This window comes from Ictalurus furcatus, chromosome 29, assembly GCF_023375685.1.
Source record: "Ictalurus furcatus strain D&B chromosome 29, Billie_1.0, whole genome shotgun sequence".
NCBI classification, from domain to species: domain Eukaryota; kingdom Metazoa; phylum Chordata; class Actinopteri; order Siluriformes; family Ictaluridae; genus Ictalurus; species Ictalurus furcatus.
The window spans coordinates 7,000,515-7,025,035 of NC_071283.1; the positions used below are offsets into that span (position 1 = coordinate 7,000,515).

Here is a 24,521-nt window from a genome sequence, read left to right on the forward strand (position 1 = left end):
GGGATGTGAAGTGGGGACTAGAGAGAGGGTTTATATACCTGTGTTTGTGAATGAGTGCATTGAAGGCCATGCCGTCTCTCCAGCTCGTGGTGAAATTGTGAATGTTGACATTTGGATAACTGTAACACAGCAGAAAGGTCAGAATTCAGAATCAGACACAGGACTGGACTGAGTGTGAATCAGCTCAATCTAGCAAGTATAGTGATGAACTTTATCAGGCTTAAGAAATGTCAGAAGCTCAACAGGTATACATGTCATGATATAAACAACAAGACTTTAACTGAAATCTTTTTAAAGCCTCCTTTTAAACGAAGCATAAGGCTGATTAACTGCCACCGCAACACTGTGTGTGTGTATGTGTGTGTTCACCCTGCGGTCTTCATCTGACACCAGAGAAGCAGAGCGTCCTTGGCAGACTTCTTTTCTTTGCTGTCTTCCGTCTCAACGCTAATGTCCTGAATCTGTCAGACACAATTCCAACCAAGATCTGCTCATGTGCAAGCACCACACACTCTGAAGCTCACACACACCAATCACAACTACTTAGTCCTTTACCCTTCATACCGATTACAATATACTATATGTGACATCTGCCTACTTGTAACACATTCATAGCTTAAGGCAAAATTGTAAACATTACTTAACATATGGCTTTAATTGGATTATTCTTATATTATTAAATCTTAGCAACACCACATCAACGTGTACATTCACAGCAAAGAAACATGTCAACCAATGGGGAAAAAACCACTACAGTTAGCTGACCTGGAAGCGCAGAATGATGGTCCAGATGAGGCCCAGGGTGAGGCGGTGGTTGCCATCAACAATGTCATGCGAGCCCATGTTCTCGAGATGAACGCGCTGTTCTTTGAGGAACTGCAGAGCTTTGTCCACGTTCTCCAGACAGTGAATTCGCATACGACCTTTTGTGGGCTTCGGCTGTGGGGAACACCAATCATTACACCATCATAACTTCAAGATCTACTGCAAAACTTTATAATTTTGTAAAAATGAAAACAAAAATTGTTCAGATAAATTGAGAGATAAATTGTACAGTACGAATTCTGCTTTTCTTCCTGTGTCCCCATCAGTGAAGTTAGGTGAAATGAGAGGAGTCTGCTGAATGCAGATGTGCCAACATTGCTAACAAGTAAATCCTAGCAGGCAGAGAGAAAAATCTGAATTTTACCACAGTATGCCACCAGATATCTTTTTAATGTGTGTGCCGATCAACAGTAATAAAAGTCAGGTTAATAATAAGAGGCTCCTCCATTTTTACCTCACAAGATCAAGGCTTGTGAATTCACAGGTCAAGTTTCACCTAGATCAAGTTGGCAAGAAACAAAAGTAACCATATCACACATCTTGTCCTCCAGTGAACTGGCTTTTCTGCAAAGAGAATTTACAGTCATGTAAATAAATAAGTACACTCCAGGGAAATTGTTTTCTTTTTTGACATATTTGGACAAGAAGACATTTGATCATTTTTGAAACGGTGCCTATTAATAAAGTTGATGTACTTGAACAATACCACAAGAAAAAAGAGCTTTTTTATTCATTAATTCAACAGAAATATAAATAAATCTGATATTCCTCTCTGGAAAAAGTAACTACACCCTTGGCCTCAGACAACTAATATTGTCCCCTTTAGCAGAAATAACTTCTTGTAGACATTTTGCATAATTGTCCACCAGGCTTGCTAGCATTTTTGACCACTCTTCCATGCAATATTCTTTCAGTTGTAAGATGTTTAACGGTTTTCTTGCATATACCACCTGTTGATTCAACTGTCCAGAGCACATTATTCCAAAAGGCCTGGTCTTTGACTATATGCTCATTGGCGAACTGTAGTCTTGCAAAGGCTTTTTCCTGGCACACCTCCCATTGTAGAAGCATGCACTTTGACACCAACAATTGCAAGACTTACTAGCAGGTCCTGTAATTAAATTTTGGGGTTCTTTGAGACTTATTTTTGCATTAGATGGTCTAATCTTGGGCTGAATTTGCTGGGACGGAGAGTTGTTTGTGTCATTTGTAGACGATTTTCTGTACAGTGGAATGATGCATTTCAAATTATGGCTGGCTTGGCGGTTAAGGGTCTGGGTTACTGATCGGAAGGTTGGTGGTTCAAGCCCCAGCACTGCCAAGCTGCCACTGTTGGGCCCTTGAGCAAGGCCCTTAACCCTCTCTGCTCCAGGGGCGCAGCATCATGGCTGACCCTGCGCTCTGACCCAAACTTCCTGATATGCTGGGGTATGCAAAGAAAAGAATTTTACTGTGCTGTAATGTATATGTGATCAATAAAGATGCATTATTATAATTTGGAGATCTTTTTAAATCCCTTGCCAGACTCATAGGCATCCAGAATGTTTTTTCTGAAGGCCTTACAGAACTCTTTAGATCTTGGCATGATGACACCACACACCTCAATAGCAAAGGGAACACCAGACACTAGATGTGAGAGGAGTATAAATAAGACAGGTTCCACCTGCACTCCCTAAGCAGGTTCTACTCATTGACACCCAATCTTGAACACCTGATTCTAATTTTATGGATTTGAAGGTGTGATAAATGTACTTTTTCCATGTGACGGGTCTGTGTTTTTTGTTAATTTAAATTGTGAAAATTACTACAAAACATCAATATTGCGTGTCATTATAGCGGCTGTGGCTCAGGTGGTAGAGCGGGTTGTCCACTAATCGTAGGGTTGGCGGTTCGATTCCCGGCCCACATGACTCCACATGCCGAAGTGTCCTTGGGCAAGACACTGAACCCCAAGTTTCTCCCGAGGGCAAGTTAGCGCCTTGCATGGCAGCTCTGCTACCACTGGTGTGTGTGTGTGTGTGTGTGTGTGTGTGTGAATGAGAACCAGTGTAAAGCGCTTTGGTTAAAAGCACTATATAAGTGCAGACCATTTTTATTTACCATTTGATAGTGTATCAACTGTATTAATAAGCACTGTTTCAAAGAGGATCAAATGTTTGCTTGTCCAAATATGTCAAAAAAGCCAACAATTTCCATGGGGTGTACTTATTTTTTCCACAGGACTATATATTTGGGCTTAGTCTGACCGCTGCTTTAGCTTTATAAAAATAAATAAATAAATAAATAAATAAATAAATAAATAAATAATAAAAAAAGCAGACACTCAAAGTTTTCAGGTGTCTCCCATAAGATAGAAGAAAGAAGTAAAAAAATCCTAAATCATTTGACTAAACTGGACTCCAGCTGCTCCAGAAGGAATTCCTCCCACAGAATTTTTGTTGTCTTTTAAAGCTAAATAAAATGGGAATAGAGTGGTGCAGGGATAATGTCATTTTATACCAGAACCCGGAAGTTAGCATCACACTGGTTCCCTCGACAAAAACCCAATAGAATTTTCACATAGGCTTTTAGATTATTGCAAAAAATAAGCTCAGTGATCAACAAAAGTTTACAATACTAACAAGTTTTATCCATCAAGAAAATTTTCACAAATGAACAACTTTTATGAAGTTTTAAGCATAAATACAATCGGCAGAAATATAAACTACACCACAGTCGCGCGACATCACCATCACCAAGCTTAAGACAACTTTTCCAAACTTGATTTAAAAACATTTTCCATAATACGTATTTACTCTGTGGCTGAATCTTCATCCACATTTTTTAGGAACTTTGCACAGCATACTTGAACCAGTTTATCTGCAAAGTATTTTCTTGTTCGGCGTGATGACGTTTAATGTCCGGCAACCTCTGTAGTCCCATTTAACAACCGCCTTTTTCAATAGACGTAAAAGCTTTAAAAAATCACGAGTGGGGTTTTACTGGTGTATTTTATGTCATAGAATAAAATGTGAAAATATTTTGAACTTGTGTTCATCACAGACCTTATTTCAGGATTTTAACCAAAATCCCATTCAAAAACCCATTGACTTCAGGACGATCGAACCGGAAGGGCTAAAATGCTAACTCATTTCCGGGTTTTGGCATACAAAATGATGTCATCCCTGCGCCACTCTATAAAGTCACTGAACCTTTGTGACCGACATTGTGGGGAAAAAGTGTATTCAGTGCTGCTGGTTGTACATCACTATACAATCCCATTCAGCTAGTTTGAGCAGCACATACCAGCTGACTTCTTTTCAGACACTAAGGTGGCCTGAGTTGAACATGTAGAAAAATTCTCCCAGCTGCTGTTCTAGACAAGGCATGCTCAAATAAAAAATAAACAAAAGGTAGATGCCACAATTGTGTTAAATGCATATTATTGATTACAGGCAAGTGATATGATGATCTTAGTTGGGAAACTACTCATACGTCTCCACGATCTGTTTTTATACAGAGATCACATACATTGTGATATTAAACACATTTTGTCAGTTGCACTGAAAAAACTCAGACATAGCATCCCAAGTTGCTTTAAGTACCAGACTTTATTCTATTTGCTTGTCCAGTTTGCCTTGTCCCTGACAGACACACAAACAAATCAATAATAACCAAAAGCAGGTAGTTCCTTAGTTAACGCTTCCTCCTCAGACAACATGGAGGAGTTTTATCATTGGTTATATAAAACTGCTGGATTTTATATAATAGTCAAAACAAACAAACAACGGTTGTTTGCAAGACTGGCGGATTGAGGATAAACAACAAATTTCAATATCCAAGAGTGTACTGAAATCCAGATAACACAGGGAGCACAAATTATTGAAACAGAACTGCAGTCAGAAACAGCACTGAAGTAAATGTTTGATTAAGGCACTCCTTATGAGAAAACAAGCAAGCAGGGAGAGAAATCACTAATGCCATGACAATTTACCTGGTCAAGGATTATAAAATCCATCAAAATGGTCAAAAATGAGTGAATTATATGATTTCTAAATAGTTGATCCTTCTTATAACTTACCACATCTCAACTAGTTTTGTAATGCCATTTCTCAGCTGTACACAGAATGCAGATAGAAGTGCACAAAAAACCAAAATAATGAAACACAAATAGCTTATTTTAAAAATGGTAAAATAAATAAATAAATAAATAAATAAATAAAGCGAATGCATTCAGTATTTAAATATATTTACAGTATCTCACCAAAGTGAGTACACCCCTCACATTTTTGTAAATAATTGATTATATCTTTTCATGTGACAACACTGAAGAAATGACACTTTGCTACAATGTAAAGTATTGAGTGTACAGCTTGTGTTACAGTGTACATTTGCTGTCCCCTCAAAATAACTCAACACAGCCATTAATGTCTAAACCGCTGGCAACAAAAGTGAGTACACCCCCAAGTGAAAATGTCCAAATTGGGCCCAATTAGCCATTTTCCCTCCCCGGTGTCATGTGACTTGTTAGTGTTACAAGGTCTCAGGTGTGAATGGGGAGCAGGTGTGTTAAATTTAGTGTCATCGCTCTCACATTCCCCTCATACTGGTCACTGGAAGTTCAACATGGCACCTCATGGCAAAGAACTCTCTGAGGATCTGAAAAAAAAAAAAAAAGAATTGTTGCTCTACATAAACATGGCCGAGGCTATAAGAAGACTGCCAAGACCCTGACACTGAGCTGCAGCATGGTGGCCAAGACCATACAGCAGTTTAACAGGACAGGTTCCACTCAGAATAGGCCTCGCCATGGTCGACCAGAGAACTTGAGTGTACGTGCTCAGCATCATATCCAGAGGTTGTCTTTGGGAAATAGCACACTACATCAAATTGGTCTGCATGGCTGTCGTCCCAGAAGGAAGCCTCTTCTAAAAATGATGCACAAGAAAGCCCGCAAACAGTTTGCTGAAGACAAGCAGACTAAGGACATGGATTACTGGAACCATGTCCTGTGGTCTGATGAGACCAAGATAAACTTATTTGGTTCAGATGTTGTCAAGTGTGTGTGGCAGCAACCAGGTGAGGAGTACAAAGGCAAGTGTGTCTTGCCTACAGTCAAGCATGGTGGTAGGAGTGTCATGGTCTGGGGCTGCATGAGTGCTGCTGGCACTGGGGAGCTACAGTTCATTGAGAGTACCATGAATGCCAACATGTACTGTGACATACTGAAGCAGAGCATGATCCCCTCCCTTCGGAGACTGGGCCGCAGAGCAGTATTGCAGCATGATAACGACCCCAAACACACCTCCAAGACGACCACTGCCTTGCTAAAGAAGCTGAGGGTGAAGGTGATGGACTGGCCAAGCATGTCTCCAGAACTAAACCCTATTGAGCATCTGTGGTGCATCCTCAAATGGAAGGTGGAGGAGCACAAGGTCTCTAACTTCCACCAGCTCCGTGATGTCATCAGAGAGGAGTGGAAGAGGACTCCAGTGGCAACCTGTGAAGCTCTGGTGAACTCCATGCCCAAGAGGGTTAAGGCAGTGCTGGAAAATAATGGTGGCCACACAAAATATTGACACTTTGGGACCAATTTGGACATTTTCACTTAGGGGTGTACTCACTTTTGTTGCCAGCGGTTTAGACATTAATGGCTGTGTGTTGAGTTATTTTGAGGGGACAGCAAATGTACACTGTTACATAAGCTGTACACTCAATACTTTACATTGTAGCAAAGTGTCATTTCTTCAGTGTTGTCACATGAAAAGATATAATCAATTATTTACAAAAATGTGAGAAGTGTACTCACTTTGGTGAGATACCGTACATACTCACTCGCCTGTCAAGTCATCCCATGTAATGCTCTTTTATGTACTGAAGGCATCAGTAGAGAAATGTTTACATTTTGTTTTGGAAGTGCAGTTTATTAAAATTTGTTTAAAAAGGTACAATGGCCTAAGGTGTCTTATTTTTCTTGGAAGTTATATTTGCTTGTAGAGCTAAATTTTCATCAACAAGGAAATTAGTTTGGTTGGTCTGTTCAGAAACTTGGAAAATAGTCTTAAAAACTAATATTAAAAATTACGATAAAATCGTGGCTCGTGATCCAGCCTGAAAAAACTGTGATATGATATTCTTGCCCACGCCCATCCTTATTATTGATAAAGGCACAGACACAGTCTGCGTCATCTTTATGTTTATGAACCATCAACTTCATGGTTATGATCTTTCACAATATTTTACCTTTTTGTCTGTCATTTTGTGTCATCATTGTATGATGATGCCCAATAACAAATGGCTGAAAATGGTTAAAAAACTGCACTCTCTCTTTTCGGTCAAAAAACGAAAAAGGGACGAAGTTCTTCACTTAAACAGATTAGTACACCTACATGAAGTGTCAAATCTAACACTTTGCAAATAATGTTAATGTTGATGAATAGAAAGTAATTAAATATGCTTTTTCCCTGCACCAGTCAGCAAAACGTTTATGGAAAAGTCATATGTTTTTGGAAGAGAAAATCTGGCCATTAGACATCCAATTTGTAATTATTTTTTTACCACAGCACATTACTGTGAATTCACCTAAATATCCACCATCCAGGTTATTTTCACAACTGTTGATTGTACAGATGGTAATATTACATTCTTCCCTACCCTTCTTAAAGCTGAAATGGTGGAAATGCTTGTTTTCCTGCCTTTTCTCCCCCTGCACAATTAAATCATTCAAATTCTTTAGTTGTTTTTTTTTTTTTTTTTTAAGGTAAATTGCAAGCAGGGAAAAGTCAATACTGTACCAGTCTAATTCTGAATTTCAACAACAATATCCTAGTATAAAAATTACATTGAGGCTTGTCTTTGTCCTTTGGGCAAATGTGTTTCAACTCACAGCACTTCTCAGGAGACCATGCTTAATAACTAATCATTGCTCTCTAATGCTAGAATTTTATTGCATCCACAGGAATTCATTAGCCAGCTCAAATACACTAAACAGGAAATAATAGCACACATCAATTATTAGTTAACTAATCCTATGTAACAAATCAATCCATAACTTACAACACTCAGAAAATCTTACTACATACCTGGGCCGAGTGTGGTGTTTGGAGATTCTCATTATTGTTCATGCTTTTTCCATACAGAGCATTGTCGTTGCCAAGCCCAAAATTATTGACAGATTTCACCAGATATATTCTGGAAGATATCTGTTGATGAACTATTATGTTTTCAAAACACCTATGAAAACATTCACTTATGGTCAAAAGTATGTGGACACCTGACCATCAAACCCAGACAACTCGAGTGGCTCAAGCCCCGACCTTAACCACACCTTTGGGATGAACTGGAATACCAACTGTGCACCACACCTTCTTACGTGACATCAGTTCCTGACCTCACTAATGCCTTTGTGAATGAACGGATAAGTTCCTACAGCCATGTTAAAAAATCTAGTGGAAATCCTTCCCAGAAAGTGAAGGTTATTATAACAACAAAGGGAGGACTAAATCTGGAATGCAATGTTTAAAAAACACATGAATGTGAAGGTCAGGTGTCCACAAACTTTTGGTCATATAATGTATTTGCCACCATGATAAAACTCAAAGTTTTTAATTGTAGCTTCACGTCCTGTCAGTGGCTGTGTCCTGTATTGCATAACAGTGAACAAGTAGCATGTTGAATTTGTGCACTACCATGGGTTACCCTGCTACATAGGATTTTACAAGACGATTCAATATGCTGCCACTTGTTAATGGGTAGAATAGAAGACCAAAATTCCATATAAAAACAGGTAACACAAATGGTATTACACTCCAGCAAGCTTCATCAGGGTAGAATTAATAGTGGTATGGACTCGAGCAAACAGACCACTTGTGAAAATGCCCTTATCCTCAAACCAGGCAAAAAAAAAAAAAAAGTCCTGTAACACCTCCTACAGGATTCATTAGGATAGCGGTATGGAGGCTGCTGAAACTACCAGAGCATTAAACACTTCTACATCACAAACTACAACTGAACCTGCCATCAGATCATGATCTACAAACAGTTCTCCCATTTTAATTACCTTGAATTCATGCTGATAATATTGAAAATGTTACTTACAGTGAAAGTGAAACTGCCCCATGAGACATGGGACTATAAAAATGCTTAAAAAATGCTTTTGGTGTGACTTGACCTTTCTGATAATAAAAGGACATCATATTATAAGGCTGTTATCTTTGCATGCTACATACCAGTCTCTCTCCAGACAGCACCTCCAGGAGCTTAATGAGCATGCGGCCATCCCTCAGATCCATGTAGAGGTCTGTGATGCGGCAGGAGACTCGGGCCAGGTGGGAGTTCACCCATTTGGTAAAGGTCTTCTTCTGCACTGCTTCTCGCTCATCTACAGAGAAAAGAAAGGATTATGTTAAAGTAAAGAAAGAAATCAAAAGAAGAAAATGATGTGGTATGTGTGTGCAAATAAATAAATAAATAAATAAATAAATAAATAAATGAGTTTATGTAACTGTGTATGTAAACATGACCTCCACTAATCTCAGCATGGTAGAGATGTCCAATTTATGCTCATCAGGTGCTGTCTGTTATTTTTCTAGTGTTTATAGACTGGTAATATAAAAATTTTAAAGACAGCAAAAAAAAGAAACATTGGTCAGCAATGTATCTTGCTAGTTGTTGTTCTCAGGATTTTGCTACAAATTTCTGGCCCAGAAATAAGCTCCACCCCAATTCTTTTAAAAGGCAACCATCTCTTTAAAAGGCTACCAATGAGACATTGTTGTTTCAACAGGCAGGGTGCACTCAGAAAAAGGCTATTATGTTACCTTTCCTTGTCACTGTGGGGTTACCTTTAGTGTACCACCTAGTGTATAGACTTTTAGTCTATAGTGCACCTTTAAAAACTGTAATTACCTTTTAGGGTAACGTTTTAAAGGTACACAACATGTACTTTTCAAGGTAAAAGAAACATACTAAAAAGTACACAAGGTGCATCCTTGAGGGTACCACCCCAGCAGCAAAGAAAGGTACAGTTGAGAATTTTTTTTCGGAAAGCGTGGGGTGGTTGAAAGACAGGAAAATACTTTTCAGTGCCAACTGCGATTTGCCACACATGCAGAAGAGAGTGCTGCAAATTAGAAGTTGCTTCTTTAAATTCATGTTAAAGTGAAAATGGCAGTTTATGGGCCATTTATTCCAGTAAATTGCTTACAAACAATCCAAAATGCAAGACGCCAAAAACAGAAACAACCCAGTCCTATTTTCCATCACTGTATTTGTCCAAGTAGACCTCTTGTTTTCAGCGAGTGGTCATTAGCAGAAACAGAATAACTTTAATGATGCTGAAGCATCTAATGCCAATTTGATCACTCGACATGTTTTCTCTCAAGCTTGTTGGGTGGTCTAGGGGAACTGTGAGGCCATAAAGCAAGTTTTCACCTATACTTCCACCCACCCACATACGCACACAACCACCCACCCGCTTGGCTCAACGAAGTGTGTCAACGCCAACGCCTTTGCTGGATGAAGCATTTGCCTAATTCTCTCCAAAGCCTGTTGCCATAGAAATCTGGAGCAAAGATTTGCAGCCTCTCTGTGCAAAATGGACCACACCGATTTCTCAACAGACCTCACAACTAACAACTCGTAACATATCTGTGCAGTTTGGAAAGTTGTACATACATTAAATAGAACATAGTGGTAGACGTACAAAATAAATACAATAGCTCTGGACAAAACAAATGCTATATAAATGTTATATACAAATGCTTTATCGAGAAACATGTACATTTCAATTTTCATATTAATTTAGGCCAACAGACATTCCATATGCATTTACGCTGTCATCATCTTTTTACAACCATGCGAGCACACACAGTCAGTGAGAACACTAAAGTCAGGACTAAGCAGCAGTTCAGACTGCAGTAATCTGTGATACTGTGTGGGCCAGAGACATTATCTTCAGCTCTATGTGCGTTCTTCCACATTCAAGTGCTCCAAAAGCCACCAGAGGATCAGTGCCCTCATAAAGGCTGAGAATCCACACTGCTTTGCATAAGTATTTGCCCTCGGAAGATTTCTATACAGTACATTGAGGTGTGACAAAATGTGGAAACGTTAAAGTGGATGCAACTGGGATTTTTACCATTTCATTTACACAATATGTCCAACATGTCTGGGGGCTTCTAGGAACAGGTGCATTTATATCAAGATCATGTGACACTTTACTTGCACACATGTGGACTACACTGAACAATAATGGGACTTCTGATGACAAACTGGTTGCAAGAGAACAAACTTATAGGTTTCACAAGAAGGGGTGAATACTTAAGCAATCACAGCATCTTTATTCATAACTAATTTTGCAAACTACACTGATTTTTCTCCACACTTCAATATTATGTACTATTTTGTGCAAATTCATGGAATATAATCCTAAGTAAGTCCATTTCAGTTTCAGGTTGTAACACTATAAAATGTGGAAAAATACTTATGCAAGGCACTGTAAATCACACATTTCATTCTGCTAATTCACAAACCTAAACAACGGCTTTTGAATCTGAAGAACAAAAAGCCACAACATTAACTGAACTAAGACATCTGTGTACATACATTACACAGGTCTGACTTTAACTGGCCCATGAAAAGAACTTGTTTTACTTTACGTCTCTAAACCTATCCAAAAACTGGCTACTTTCAAAGAAATAGGACACTGCAAATGACTCATATGAAAACGGACAGGGGTCAAAATAAGAAGAAACTCGTGGCCTAGCACATTTCAAATGGGATCGGGTTCTATGGTCAGATGAAAGCAAAATAGAATTTTTTGGCAGTAAACGCCAGAGGTGATTTTGGCACATAAAGAGAGGTAGCCATATGAAAAAGTACCTCATGCCCACGGTTAAATATGGTGGTGGCTCTTTAATGTTTTGGGGCTGTTTTTCTGCCAGGGGACCTGGACATTTTGTTAGGATACATGGCATCATGGACTCTATCAAATATCAACAGATATTAAAAGAAAACCTGACTGCCTCTGCCAGAAAGTTTAAAATGGTCCGTGGTTGGTTCTTCCAGCAGGACAATGATCCAACATCAAAATCAACACAAAAATGGTTTACTGACCACAAAATTAATGGCCATCCCAGTGGGGTGAACTGAAGGATCTGGGGAGCTTCTGTATGGAGGAATGGTCTCGGATCCCTTACCATGTATTCTCCAACCTCAACAGGCATTATAGGAGAAGACTATAATGCATTGACTAAAAGGGTGCCAATAATTGTGCCACACATTTTTTTTTTTTTGATAAACCTGTGTTGTGTTTGCAATTGTTTGATATCCATGAGAGCATTTTTTTTTTTTTTTTTTTTTTTTTTTTTTTTTTTTTTTTAAATGGAGAGTATTTGTGAATTTTTGGAACAAAAGATTAAAAGGTTAAACAAAGAAAAATCTTCACAGTGTTCTTTGCTCATATTTATCAAGGGTGCCAATATTAGTGGAGGGCACTGTACCTTATCTTATAGTTACAGTTAATGTTCTGGAACATCTGTGAAACAAGTTAGTTCCTGTCATCATTTATGTTATAACAGCTATTATCCTGTGCGCTCTGTTACAGAAAATTAATTAACACCTCCTAACCAATCAGAATCAAGCATCGATCCTGTAATTTAAATGACCCAAGCTGTGATTCAAACAAACAAAAAAAAAAAAACAACAACATTAGCTTAAAATAAAGCTTGGTAGTTTTCATGATGGGTATCGTATCAGCTAATACTCAAGGTTTTAGTATCAGTATCAGAAAGGAAATTGATCAGAAAGTGGTACTGTGCCATCTCTAACTGTGTTTTTCTTCTTCTTCTTCTTCTTCTTCTTATTATTATTATAACAATAATAACAGCAACAACTTTTACTTACTAATACTATTGAACATAGTTTTTGTAGCTCTTAAAGAGCTACAAAAGCTCCTTAATTTTTCACATTAAAGTCATATATTATTCTGGCTTCATTTAATAAGACACAGTTGAAGATGTCATTTTTTCTGAAATCTGCATTTGTATGTATATGAGCACACATACACCCTACTCAGCCCACCAAGAACCTAAAATCCTGGGTGTTTAATACATTTACAAGACCTACTTAACGTTGATAAAATAAATATTTTTAATAAAATATATATAATTAATGTTTCAATTTTATAGTATTATATTTATTTGTTTTTAATTTGTTTTATTTTTCACACAAACATTTTTTTAATTGTTTACTAATTTTAAATTAATTTTAATTTACTCAAAGTAGTTATATAGTTATTTAAACGTTTTGATACAAATAATGCACTTATACGAACAAGCAGAATGTTAACAGTTTCTTCTTAACTATTACATGTATAATAAACTGTGAGTAGTATCATATTTAAAAAAGATATTTTGACTAAAAGCACAAAAAAGTACTATTTGTAGCTGTGTTTTGCAACCTAAGACAATAATATTCAGTGGAGTTGTAACAGCTCTGTATTCTATGTGCGCATTATCATTGTGCCGTTATGCTTCACTCTGGCAGAGAGTCAACAGCAGATTAAATCATGTGCAAGACAGTCATAGGCCAAAATTTCAGAATTGTGACAGGCCTAGATAGATCATATATCGACTTGTCTTTTTATATGCTCGTTATAGGCTCATTATCAGCCATTATGATATTTGATCTGTCAAAGTTCATATCATACTGGAGCAAGGGTGGGAAAGATCAATACAGTATAATATGCAATATAGGCTACTATACATAGCGCACAAGTTTCTCTAGTTGTGAGATGCAGAAAGCCAAAATGGTTTCCTGTTTAACATATATGAGAGAGAGAGAGAGAGAGAGAGAGAGAGAGAGAGAGAGAGAGAGAGAGAGAGAGAGAGAATATACCAATGTAGTTTTTACTGTAGGAATAGCTTCTACTTGTCTAGGATTCGCTTCCTCATTCCTAATGATAAATAACACAAATAACCTTCTCAATTTGACAGTACTTACCCAAATACTTAAAAAAGGCTCACTGTTTTGCCAGAACATACCCTGAAGAAGCTGGTGATTGACACTGCATCATGATAAGGGCCAAAACAAGATCAAACCAAGATTTTTACCATGGCATGGTTGTATGTGCCAGACAGGCTGGTTTGAGTATTTCTGAAACTGGTGATCTCTTGTTTAGAGTGTTTAGAATGGTGGGAAAAACCAAACACATCCAGTGAGCAGCAGTTTTCTGGGCAGAAACACCTTCAAGGTGGAAGGCTACAGTAACTCATAAGCACTCTTTACAACCGTGGTGAGCAGAAAAGCATCAGTGAAAGCACAACACGCTGAATGTTGAGGTGGATGGGCTACAACAGCACAGGACCACATCAGGTTCCACTCCTGTCAGCCAAGAACAGTAATCTCAGTAATCAGGCCGCAACTGGGCACTGAAGACTGGAAAAAGACCAAACAATGGTTTAACAATCCTCAACTGTCCAACTTTATACATTGTGCTTCTGCCACATGATTGGCTGATGGGATAATTGCATGAATGAGCCACTTTCCTAGTAAAGTGACCGATGAGTGTATTTTAGAAGAGTTCTGGGCAATATTTTAGTAAACGCATTTCAACAAAAGCATGAAATTAAATAAATAAATAAATAAATAAATAAAAAGTGTTGAAAAGCTACTAAATATAATTTGGATATACAGTACGTATAAATGCTCCTTTAAGTCCAACAGATTATGTTTGTCAAATATAACCTGTTTTTTTTTCCGTTTCCCAGACACAGCAGTTAATCTTTATTACAGTTAATGTAACCCATTAAAGGTTGATTTATTCAGAGAGCCAATAGGGAACAGTAGATAAGGATTGTATTTACCGAGTTAAGGATCCTTGTGCTGTTAAAAGCCTCTTCAGTTATGCTGATGTGCTTCTGCAGCTCGCTCAAAAACGATGGATCTACAATAAGTCTGCTGCAGCTAATCAATACTCAATTGCCATGAAGCTATTTCAAGCCTTTATTTTACCACCTGGCTTAATGGTGGTAGCAGCTGTGTGTCCCTCTCTCTCTCTGGGTCAATGCAAACACCATTATGGAAGCAGTTTTATTTGACCTTGACCCTGACTGGTGGGACATTTTGCATCATTAATGAGAATGGCTACACCATTTCTGACTATCCTTAACTATTAGCTCCAGTGATGTGACAATATGATCACAGGATTGTGAAATATTAACAGTATGATACAAAGTACAGTGGGGAAAATAAGTATTGGGCGTGGCAACATTTTTTTCAGTAAATATATTTCCATTGAGGCTATATACATGAAATTCTCACCAGACATCAGAATCACCTCAAGAAATCTGGAAATATAAAGAATTCACAACATTGAAGTACATAAATAAAGTTATGTATAATAAAGTAGAATGACACAGGAAAAAGCAGTTCTCCAAGGCAAGGTAAGGAACTAGCTGAAATCCGTAAGTAATTACACCTCCTATTTGTGCAAATTAATATCAGCTGGGTTAGTAATTTGATGGTCTATAAAAAGGCTTTTCCTTACCAAGGTGTCACACAAGAAACAATTCATGATGGGTAAAAGCATCCTTCCAGCAGGACCATCCAAAGCATACAGCAAAGGAAAAACTCAGTTGGTTTCAGAGGAAAAAAAAAAATCAAGGCATTAGAATGGCCCAGTCAATCACCTGACTTGAATCCAATTGAACAAGTTTTAAAGACAATAAGTTTAGAGGAATGGGCCAAAATCACACCTGAATACTGCAGCCCATTAATTTCTTCATACAGGAAGTGTCTTGAAGTTGTCATTACAAACAAAGGTAAATAAGTTTTAAATAAATTTCAGTTAGTGTGTTCAATAGTTTTTTCCTGTCATTCCTCTTTTATACACATAACTTTATTTATGGACGTTAATGTTGTGAATTCTTTATATTTCCAGATTTCTTGAGTTAATACCAAAGTCTGGTGAAAATTTCATGTGAATAGCCTCATTGGAAATATATTTACTGAAAAAATGTTTACGTGTTCAATACTTATTTCCCCCACTGTATAATGACAATTAAATTAGAAATATAAATATAATTTACATACAAGTTTATAAATGTAGGTAGGTTACAAATGCAATTTTCTCCCTTTTCACTTCTTGAGATTTTAAAACTTTGTGATTGAGATACATGAAAAAAGTAAAACACAACATAAATCCTAAAAATATTCTAGCACTTTCCCCAAAACCAACAATACAATACCACAGTGTTATTTATCACTTATAGAGACAACAAGAAGTTGCAAGCAAATTATATATTGAGTTGTGCAGTTATAATTCAAATTACCAATGTATACATATATTCTATAGGGTAATTATACACAGATTACCTTCCATTATGTCCAGGTTGGGGGGCATAAAAAAAGCCACTATTACAGTTAAGCCAAGGTATGGGTATTGAATCTAAATCCTATTTAATTTATGGAGGAAGTAAATGGTTTGAAATAAAAAATTGTGTTATTACAACATTTTATTTCACTTGCAAATTTGTATCAATTTACACTAAATTTATTTGTATGAAAAGGTTACGGTAAAGGCTGGTACATACAGTGTTCATGCCTTAGTTTGCATGAAATCTAACAAAATACTACATGGTATTAAACACTTAAAAATGTTAATTTTAAAAATAAGAAACTGATGTGGGGGAAGGACATCTGATGACATTATCAGAGTGATCACATGCTGTTTATTGAGTAGCACCTCAATGCCAAATATCTCAGATTGTCGTTAACAAACAGAAAATCTTATTATAGCTCCCAGACGGTCAAATAGATAGGGCATTTCCCACAGTCAATACATCAAAACGTCATAAAGCAAGCAAACCAAGTCACATATCACAGCACACTGTAAGTTTTAACGAAGTGCGATGAGCTCAAGGAATTCTAGGAACTTTATCTATGCCTCATATAATCTCAACACTACTTATGATATCATAGGACAAAATTATATATTATATAGATGGGTGTGGCCAAAACATCCTTGTGTATGTGTGTATGTAATGTTTGCTATATTTGAAATCTATGAATATCAGTAGAAAATGGGAATGAGACAAGACAATGTTTAGAACGACATTGATCCCTGGATAGTATTGAATGTACTTAGCCTTTAAGTATAGCGTAATGGAGGTTATTATCAATGTAGGCCATCCAGATATATCCTGCATTCTCCATTTATACACACCTCACAAGGCTGTCTATGCAGGGAGTGGAAGAGTGTCAAAAGCAGAAGTGATTTTATTTGTGTCTTGAGTCAGGCACAATTAAATCATCACAGGTAACAATAAAATGTTTTATGTAGTACAGTGAGTTTCTCCTAACAAATGTTCCATATAGAATATCTTAAGAAACCTAAATCTGTTATTCAAGTGTTTGGATGAATAATGTTGTTTTCCCTGAAGGTGTTTTGTTATTTAATTCAATAATTTCCCCACAAATCAGAATTTGTAACAAAGCATAATGTAGTGAAAACAGCAACATGAATTGATTTTGTGATGTGGTAATTTTTTTCAGCTGTTAATTAAGCAATATTGTACAAGCAACAGTGCTGTTATCCTGAATATCGGCAGTGATTTGGCCGCAGGGAACAGGCTGCAGGTCGAGTGCCACAGGTAATCAGAGCTGTGCTGATATTCAGTAGCAGGACAATTGGGAGTGTGATACTGCTTTGATACAACAGTTCTAATACTAAGATTTTAATATCAAGTAACTGACCTTTCAGACACAATACGGTCAAATATTTACACATAGACTGACTGACAGACTGTAGTAAATGTAGTACCAGTTTCAATGTAACAAACTATTGGTAGAATTAGAATTTTAAGTAGCAAGCACAAACAAGCGGAGTGTTCCAAACAGTGAAATGCCACAATTCTGTTATATAAAGCATCAGCATTCTTGGAATGCGAACCAAATTAATGAACCAGAACTAACCGTTGTATAAAAATACATATAATATACTGTACATCCTGTCCATTAACAAGAACGTAAATTTCCTAAGCAGCGATGGGAATGGCAGTAAAAGTACAAAAAGAGCAACAGACCCTCAAGTTGGAACTCTTAATATTGGTGCCAAGATACACAGATACTGTAGATCAGAGGTTCTCAACCTTTTGTAACTAAAGCCCCCCCATTGGAGGACACCAGGTATCTATTCTACAGTACATACATACATACATACATACACACACACACACATACACACCCCTAATGTAGAATCTGTTTTTGATAGATAGATATACAGATACTTTTTTGTGTCTTTGTACTTTTTTAAAATTACTTTTCACAACATTTTTAAAAAAATAACTTTTATAAAACTATATAATGGACAGGTATGGAACATGAATGATCAAAAATGTTTCTGAACACTATAACTACTTTGAATAAGAGGACTAGGCTGTAATAACATGTACTATTTTAGATATAAAACATGTTGCAGTCCATTCATCTTGCGTTCTAAAAACATTCACATAAGAATGATGTAAATTGGGACGAAGGGCGCGTCCCGTTAGCCATGACATTGTTAAATCTCCGGCTCTCAGTCCCTCACTGAACAGAGCAGATGCAGAGAGAGGTGTGAGTGCAGTGGGAAAGCAAGACCGAGCTTGCAGGACAGTATTGCCCACATTCGGAAAGTTGCTACGGTTTGTCCAAAAAGTCACAAGGCGCTTTTTTTTTTTGCATTTAAAAAAAAGAAAAGGAAAAAAAAAAGCGCTAACGGGGTCTGAAAAGTTCTTTTTTCTTTTCGCAAAAAGAAAATACAGAGGGAGAGGGAACGTGGGGTTTTTCCATTTATGCACATTCTATTTGAAAAGCAATAAAATACACAGAGTACCCAAATGATGCCTTGTCGGGCTTTTTTTCTTGAAAACAATTTGCGCCCCCCTTCCGATCTCTCCGCACGCCCCCGATCGATATTAAGCGATTTCCTATTTCATACAATCAATAACATTTCTATTAATTCACATACGCAACCAAAATATATTTTGAACAATTTACTGAGCTTTTTTCCACTATGAAATCCTATATACAGTCATGTGAAAAAATAAGTACACCCCATGGAAACTGTTGGCTTTTTTGACAAATTTGAACAGACAGACATTTGATCAGTGGTGGCTTGGCGGTTAAGGCTCTGGATTACTGATCGGAAGGTCGGGGGGTTCAAGCTGCCACTGTTGGGCCCTTGACCCTCTCTGCTCAAGGGGCACTGTATCATGGCTGACCCTGCGCTCTGACACCAACTTCCTAACATGCTGGGGTATACAAAGAAAAGAATTTCACTGTGCTGTAATGTATATGTGACCAATAAAGACTCATTATCATTATCATCTTTGAAACAATGCCTATTAATAAAGTTGATATACTTTAGCTTTTTCAATCATTTATTCAACAGAAATATCAATAGATGTTATATTCTTTTGTGGAAAAAGTAAGTACACCCTTGGCCTCAGAATTGCCCCCTTTAGCAGAAATAACTTCTTGTAGGCGTTTTGCAAAATTGTGCACCAGGCTTACTGGAATTGTTGACCACTCTTCCGTGCAATATTCTTTCAGTTGCAAGATGTTTGAGGGTTTTCTTGCATGTACTGCCCGTTTAAAATCCCCTCACAACATTTCAATGGGATTCAAATCTGGGCTTTGACTAGGCCATTCCATTACCCTCCATTTCTTCCTTTTGAGCCATTCCTTGGTGGATGTGCTAGTGTGCTTAGGATCATTATCCTGTTAAAAGGTCTACTTTCGGTTCAACTTCAACTTTTGGACAGATGACCTCATGTTATCTTCACTTTTTAATATGGGGCAGAATTCATAGTTGGATCAATGAGTTCAAACTGTCCAGCTCCTGAAGCAGTAACGCAACCCCAATCCTAGGGATGTCACGACAACCGATACTTCGGTACCAACATTTTAAAAACGTGACGGTCCTTGTTTTTCTGGAATAGCGTTGGAACCGTTTCTAATGGAGGTACAGAGGTTGCAATTCTTCCGGACCTGAAGGGGGCAGCAAATACGCGCAAGTGTTTTAGTCGGCCCACAAGTGGTAAAGAAGAAGAGGAACACCTACAAGCACACGGGAAAAACTACAGAAGATTAGCTTAACAAGTTTAGCTCCGCCCCGACTCGGTGAGAGGAAATGTGGTATGGAATATGGAAATACTTCGCATTCGAGGCGATTCGCATTCGGGGCAGTGGTGGCTTAGTGGTTATGGCTCTGGGTTACTGATCGGAAGGTCGGGGATTCAAGCCCCAGCACTGCCAAGTTGCCACTGCTGGGCCCTTGAGCAAGGCCCTCAACCCTCTCTGCTCCCAGGGCGCTGTATCATGGCTGTCCTTGCGCTCTGAACCCAGCTTCCTGACAGGCTGGGGTATGCGAAGAAAATAATTTCACTGTGCATATGTATATGTGACCAATAAAGACTCATTACCATTATCATTATGACAACAAACATATAATTGAAGCCGGTGCCATCGTTCATTTCAAACAAAGCGAGGAAACACCTGGAATTTGGCGAAGCACCTGAAAGACGGGCCCTATATTATGTTTGTTTGAGGCAGCTGGCATTGTTGCCATGAAACCAGCTAACCTTATGCTCCATGTAATGTTTGCAATAGCCAGTTATTTGTTAACAACGCTATGCAATGTTATAAACTACCTCCTAATGGGCCACCATGCATCGCCATTCAGCCCGTGTCCTGTCAGCTAAATGTAGCCTAATGTCACTAATAATTATTCAAAATGTTCATGCTTTTAATAAATCTTTTTGGCCTGCCACCATATCAGTGGATTTTAAAATAATGCTTGCATTCAGAGTATAAGGGGTGTGTGTATGTGTGTGTGCATGCACGTCTAGGAGTGCTGCACATCCACTGTAGCCTCCACTCATTGTCAGACAGTGTTTGATAACTAAAATCTCTTTCTCTCTCTCTCTCTCTTTTTGCCAGTATCAGCCAGAGGAGGATGTCCTCCAGGAGAGTTTTTAATTAAATTTTTTAAATTTTATTTTTATACCACACCATGGTATCGACTTTGGTATTGAGTATCGTGTACTTTTGGTGGTATCGGTACCGACTACTAGATTTTTGGTATTGTGACATCCCTACCCAAACCATAACATTTCCACCACAGTGCTTCACAATTCGTATGAGGTGCTTCTCCTGAAAATCTGTCATTGGTCTGTGCCAAACATGACTACTGCACATTATTACAAAAAGCCTGTAGTCTTGCTCTAATGTTCTTTTTAGATAGCAAAGGCTTTTTCCCGGCACGTCTCCCATGCAGGTCAAATTTGTGCAATCTCTTTCTGATTGTAGAAGCATGCACTTTGACACCAACAGTTGCAAGACTTACTAGCAGATCCTGTGATAAAATTTTGGGGTGCTTGGAGACTTCTTTTTGCATCAGACAGTCAACTCTTGGGCTGAAATTTCTGGGACGACCAGTCCTGGACAAATTGGCAGTCGTTTGAAATCTGCACCACTTGTAAATGATTTTTCTTACAGTGGAAATGAAGTATTTCAGATGATTTGTAGGTCTTTTTAAATCCCTAGCCAAACTCGGGCATCTGCAATCTTTTTTCTGAAGGGCTTCCAGAACTCTTTAGATCTTGGCATAATGACACTATTGTGAAAATTACTACAAAATGTAAATTTTATGTGTCATTTGATAGAGGGCCATGACATGTGACAACAGTTTGTTTATATCTCCATGGTAACGACCTGGGTATGCACACGTGTGTTTGTGAGAGTGAGAGAGAGAGAGAGAGAGAGTGACAGAGAAAGAGCACACACGCACTGAGCCAAGCGATTTGAGAAAACGGCACTTTTTAATGCATAAGTAACTGATGCGCTGCTTTAAAAACAAATGTAGTTTAATTTGTTACTTTAGTTATAACACAATGTAACACATGCTTTTTATGTATGTGTGTGAGGTACAGAGAGAAAGTGGGAAAGTGGTATGTCTTCCAGCCCAATTTATGATAAATATATCTTATGTTTGTATAATACATTTTTGTATTGCTTATGATCAAATAAATCTAAATCAATTTCTACAATTTAGTGCTAATTTAATATAGGTATCAGCAATAGCCCTTAAAAAATACTTACAGCTATGACTATCGTATATGGTATGGAATTTTGAGAGGCTCAGCATCAGTCAGATGCACAATGAGGTTTATAACAGGGTTTATAACACTGAATCTCTCCGGATGAGAATAAATATTACCACTGAATACATCATAAATTTTCTAAGTGTCTGCAATGTTCACATTCACTGCAAGTAAACAAACAATATTTTAACAGCCATGTAATGGCTGAGAAGAGTTTAATTTCCTTTAGCAAGCATGACCGTTCCCTGAAAAAAAGTAGTGTAATCGGTTAAAAGGGGCTGTTAAAGAAGTAGACATGAATTATGTGAAGTACAAGAAGTAAACTGATCTGATCTAAGCAGAAAGTGGTAGAGGCACTGCTGGAAGATTTCCTGTGCTGGCCATTCTGTGTTGCTTTAAGGATTGGGCAGAAGATTTCAAAGCAAATATGCAAAAACAAAACTCCACTCACTTGAGACCAGAACAAACAGAACAAGATTCAGAACAAGATTCAGTTCAAGATTCAAATCTTCAAACATTTTTTTTTAATTCTATTTCACCATTCTAACTTGGACTTTATTTGGTTTTCAAGAAAAACCTTCAGAATAAATCACAGAAAATTTCAAAGAGATGTTTTATGGCCTCTTGATATTACATACGTTTACAATTTATACTTGACATTTGAATTTCCTGGTAGGTATGAAAACTAGTCAGTGTATTAGAACATGACCCATTTTATAAAAATATATATTTTTATGAGGAGACAATCTCAAGAGGCTAGATATTTTAAATGTCAGGCCATTCAAAAGCTGCCTCATGTCTTTGAACTCTTAGCACAGTTAAGGTGCACTCGCACACAGGACTCGCAGCGACAAAGCAACCGGAGACCAGTAACCGCTGGTGACTAGGTGTGGGCATTTCCAGCAACGCGACAAAGTTGAGAAAAGTTGAACTTTATGCAAATTTGGAGTGACTTGGTGCAGCAACTACCAATGGAAGTGAAAACAGTAGAGTGCACATGAGCTGAAGCCTCCCGTGCTAGCCGGGACCAAGCAGTGCCAAGCTAGACACTTCACCCAGGAAATGTAGAGGCATCAGGCGAGGAGCTGAGGGAAATAATGAAACACACTCACTTTTTGTTGCTTGATTACTGAAGTGAGCATCAGGGTGTCATCTGTTCGATGGTGATTGGGAGATGGCCCTCAGCTTCTCGACCTCAATGTTTCCTGAAACTCACTTTTTGTTGAAATCAAGCAAAAGCCCAGAGTAGCTCCTAATTTGGGCGAAGTGTCCAGCTTGGCGCTGCTCCGTCCTGGGCACCAAAGCAGCGCCAAACCTGCTCACCCAACCTCACCAAACCTTACCCAAGATAGGAGCTACTCTGGGCTTTTGCTTGATTTCAACAAAAAGTGAGTGTGTTTCATTATTATTATTATTATTTATTATTATTATTATCATCATCATTATTATTATTATGCTTTAAACTCATTAAGACCATAAGCTAAGCTAATTGGTGATTGCTGCAATGGCACTACTTCTGCTAGCGAGCACAGGGGGCTTTGGATCATGTGCGCTCTACTGTCTTCACTCCCATTGGTAGTCACTGCACCAAGTCGCTCCAAATTTGCACAAAGTGAAACTTTTCTCAACTTTCGTGTTGCGTCGCTGGACACTCCCACATCTAATTGCCAGCGGTCGCTGTTGCTCACATTAGCGGAAGTCACCAGTGCTCATTGAAAATGAACGGTCTCCAATGGCTTTTTCGCTGCGAATCGTTGTAGGTGTGAGCACACCTTTAGTCACAAACAAAAACTTCAACATAGTATTAAACAACTTCTGATAGCAATTTTTCACAAGTCCCAAAAGACCTTCATTGACAGTTTCTCACTGGACAGAATTCCAGCCTGAATGCAATGAAGCTGCTGCTGTAAAGTGTTATATTTCAAAGATTAAAGGGAATGGGCAATATGTATAATCACTACTACTAGACACAGCTGATATTTGCATATAGCCTCTGTGACTAAATGCCACCAAAATAGCAGGGTCAGGTGGGAAACACAACGGGAACCTTCAGTTTTAATTATGGTCAGGCCAAAGCATAGGAAACATCTCACACCTAGTGACCTCAGAATTGGTACTTAGTTGCTGTTTTGGGAGGAGTGGAAGCTGCAGGAGTAAAGATGAAAAGCTCACTAGCGCCAGTGAACGGAAAAAATAAAAGAAATGAGGTGGAGTTGCTTGTTCAAGCGCCAGCACCACCAAGCTGTCACTGTTGGGCCCTTGAGCAAGGCCCTTAACAAGGGGTGGTGTATTGTGTTCTGACCCCAACTTTCTGCTGGGATATGCAAAGAAAAGAATTTCACTACTCTGTAATATACAGTATACTGTATGTGAGAAAGACGACTTCTTTTTCTTGTAAAACCAAAAGCTTTTTTTGGTACTAATCACATGGCACTGAAAAACTATCCCTCTTACAAAAGTTCTTACCTAGTGAAGAGTCAAGGACCCAGAAAAGTCCCATGATTCTTTGCAACAAGATTTTTAGGCAGTCAGGGACAACTGAATTACATGGACCATGGAACCCAATGTAGT

The 24,521-nt window shown here is 38.1% G+C and overlaps 1 protein-coding gene across 3 annotated transcripts in view; it reads right to left on the reverse strand.

Moving 5' to 3' along the window:
- Nucleotides 1–24,521, reverse strand: part of LOC128604062 (spectrin beta chain, non-erythrocytic 1-like) — a 106,520-nt gene that overhangs the window by 43,941 nt on the left and 38,058 nt on the right. For 2 of the 3 annotated variants that reach the window (XM_053618836.1, XM_053618835.1), the window contains 4 exons: nucleotides 9,033–9,184; nucleotides 766–939; nucleotides 370–461; nucleotides 39–119 (listed from right to left, as the gene is read on the reverse strand). In XM_053618836.1, the coding sequence (XP_053474811.1) occupies nucleotides 39–119; nucleotides 370–461; nucleotides 766–939; nucleotides 9,033–9,184 (499 nt within the window). Of the gene's footprint in view, nucleotides 1–38; nucleotides 120–369; nucleotides 462–765; nucleotides 940–1,059; nucleotides 1,390–9,032; nucleotides 9,185–24,521 lie in introns of those variants that run through there. The other variant, XM_053618838.1, reaches the window with a different exon arrangement.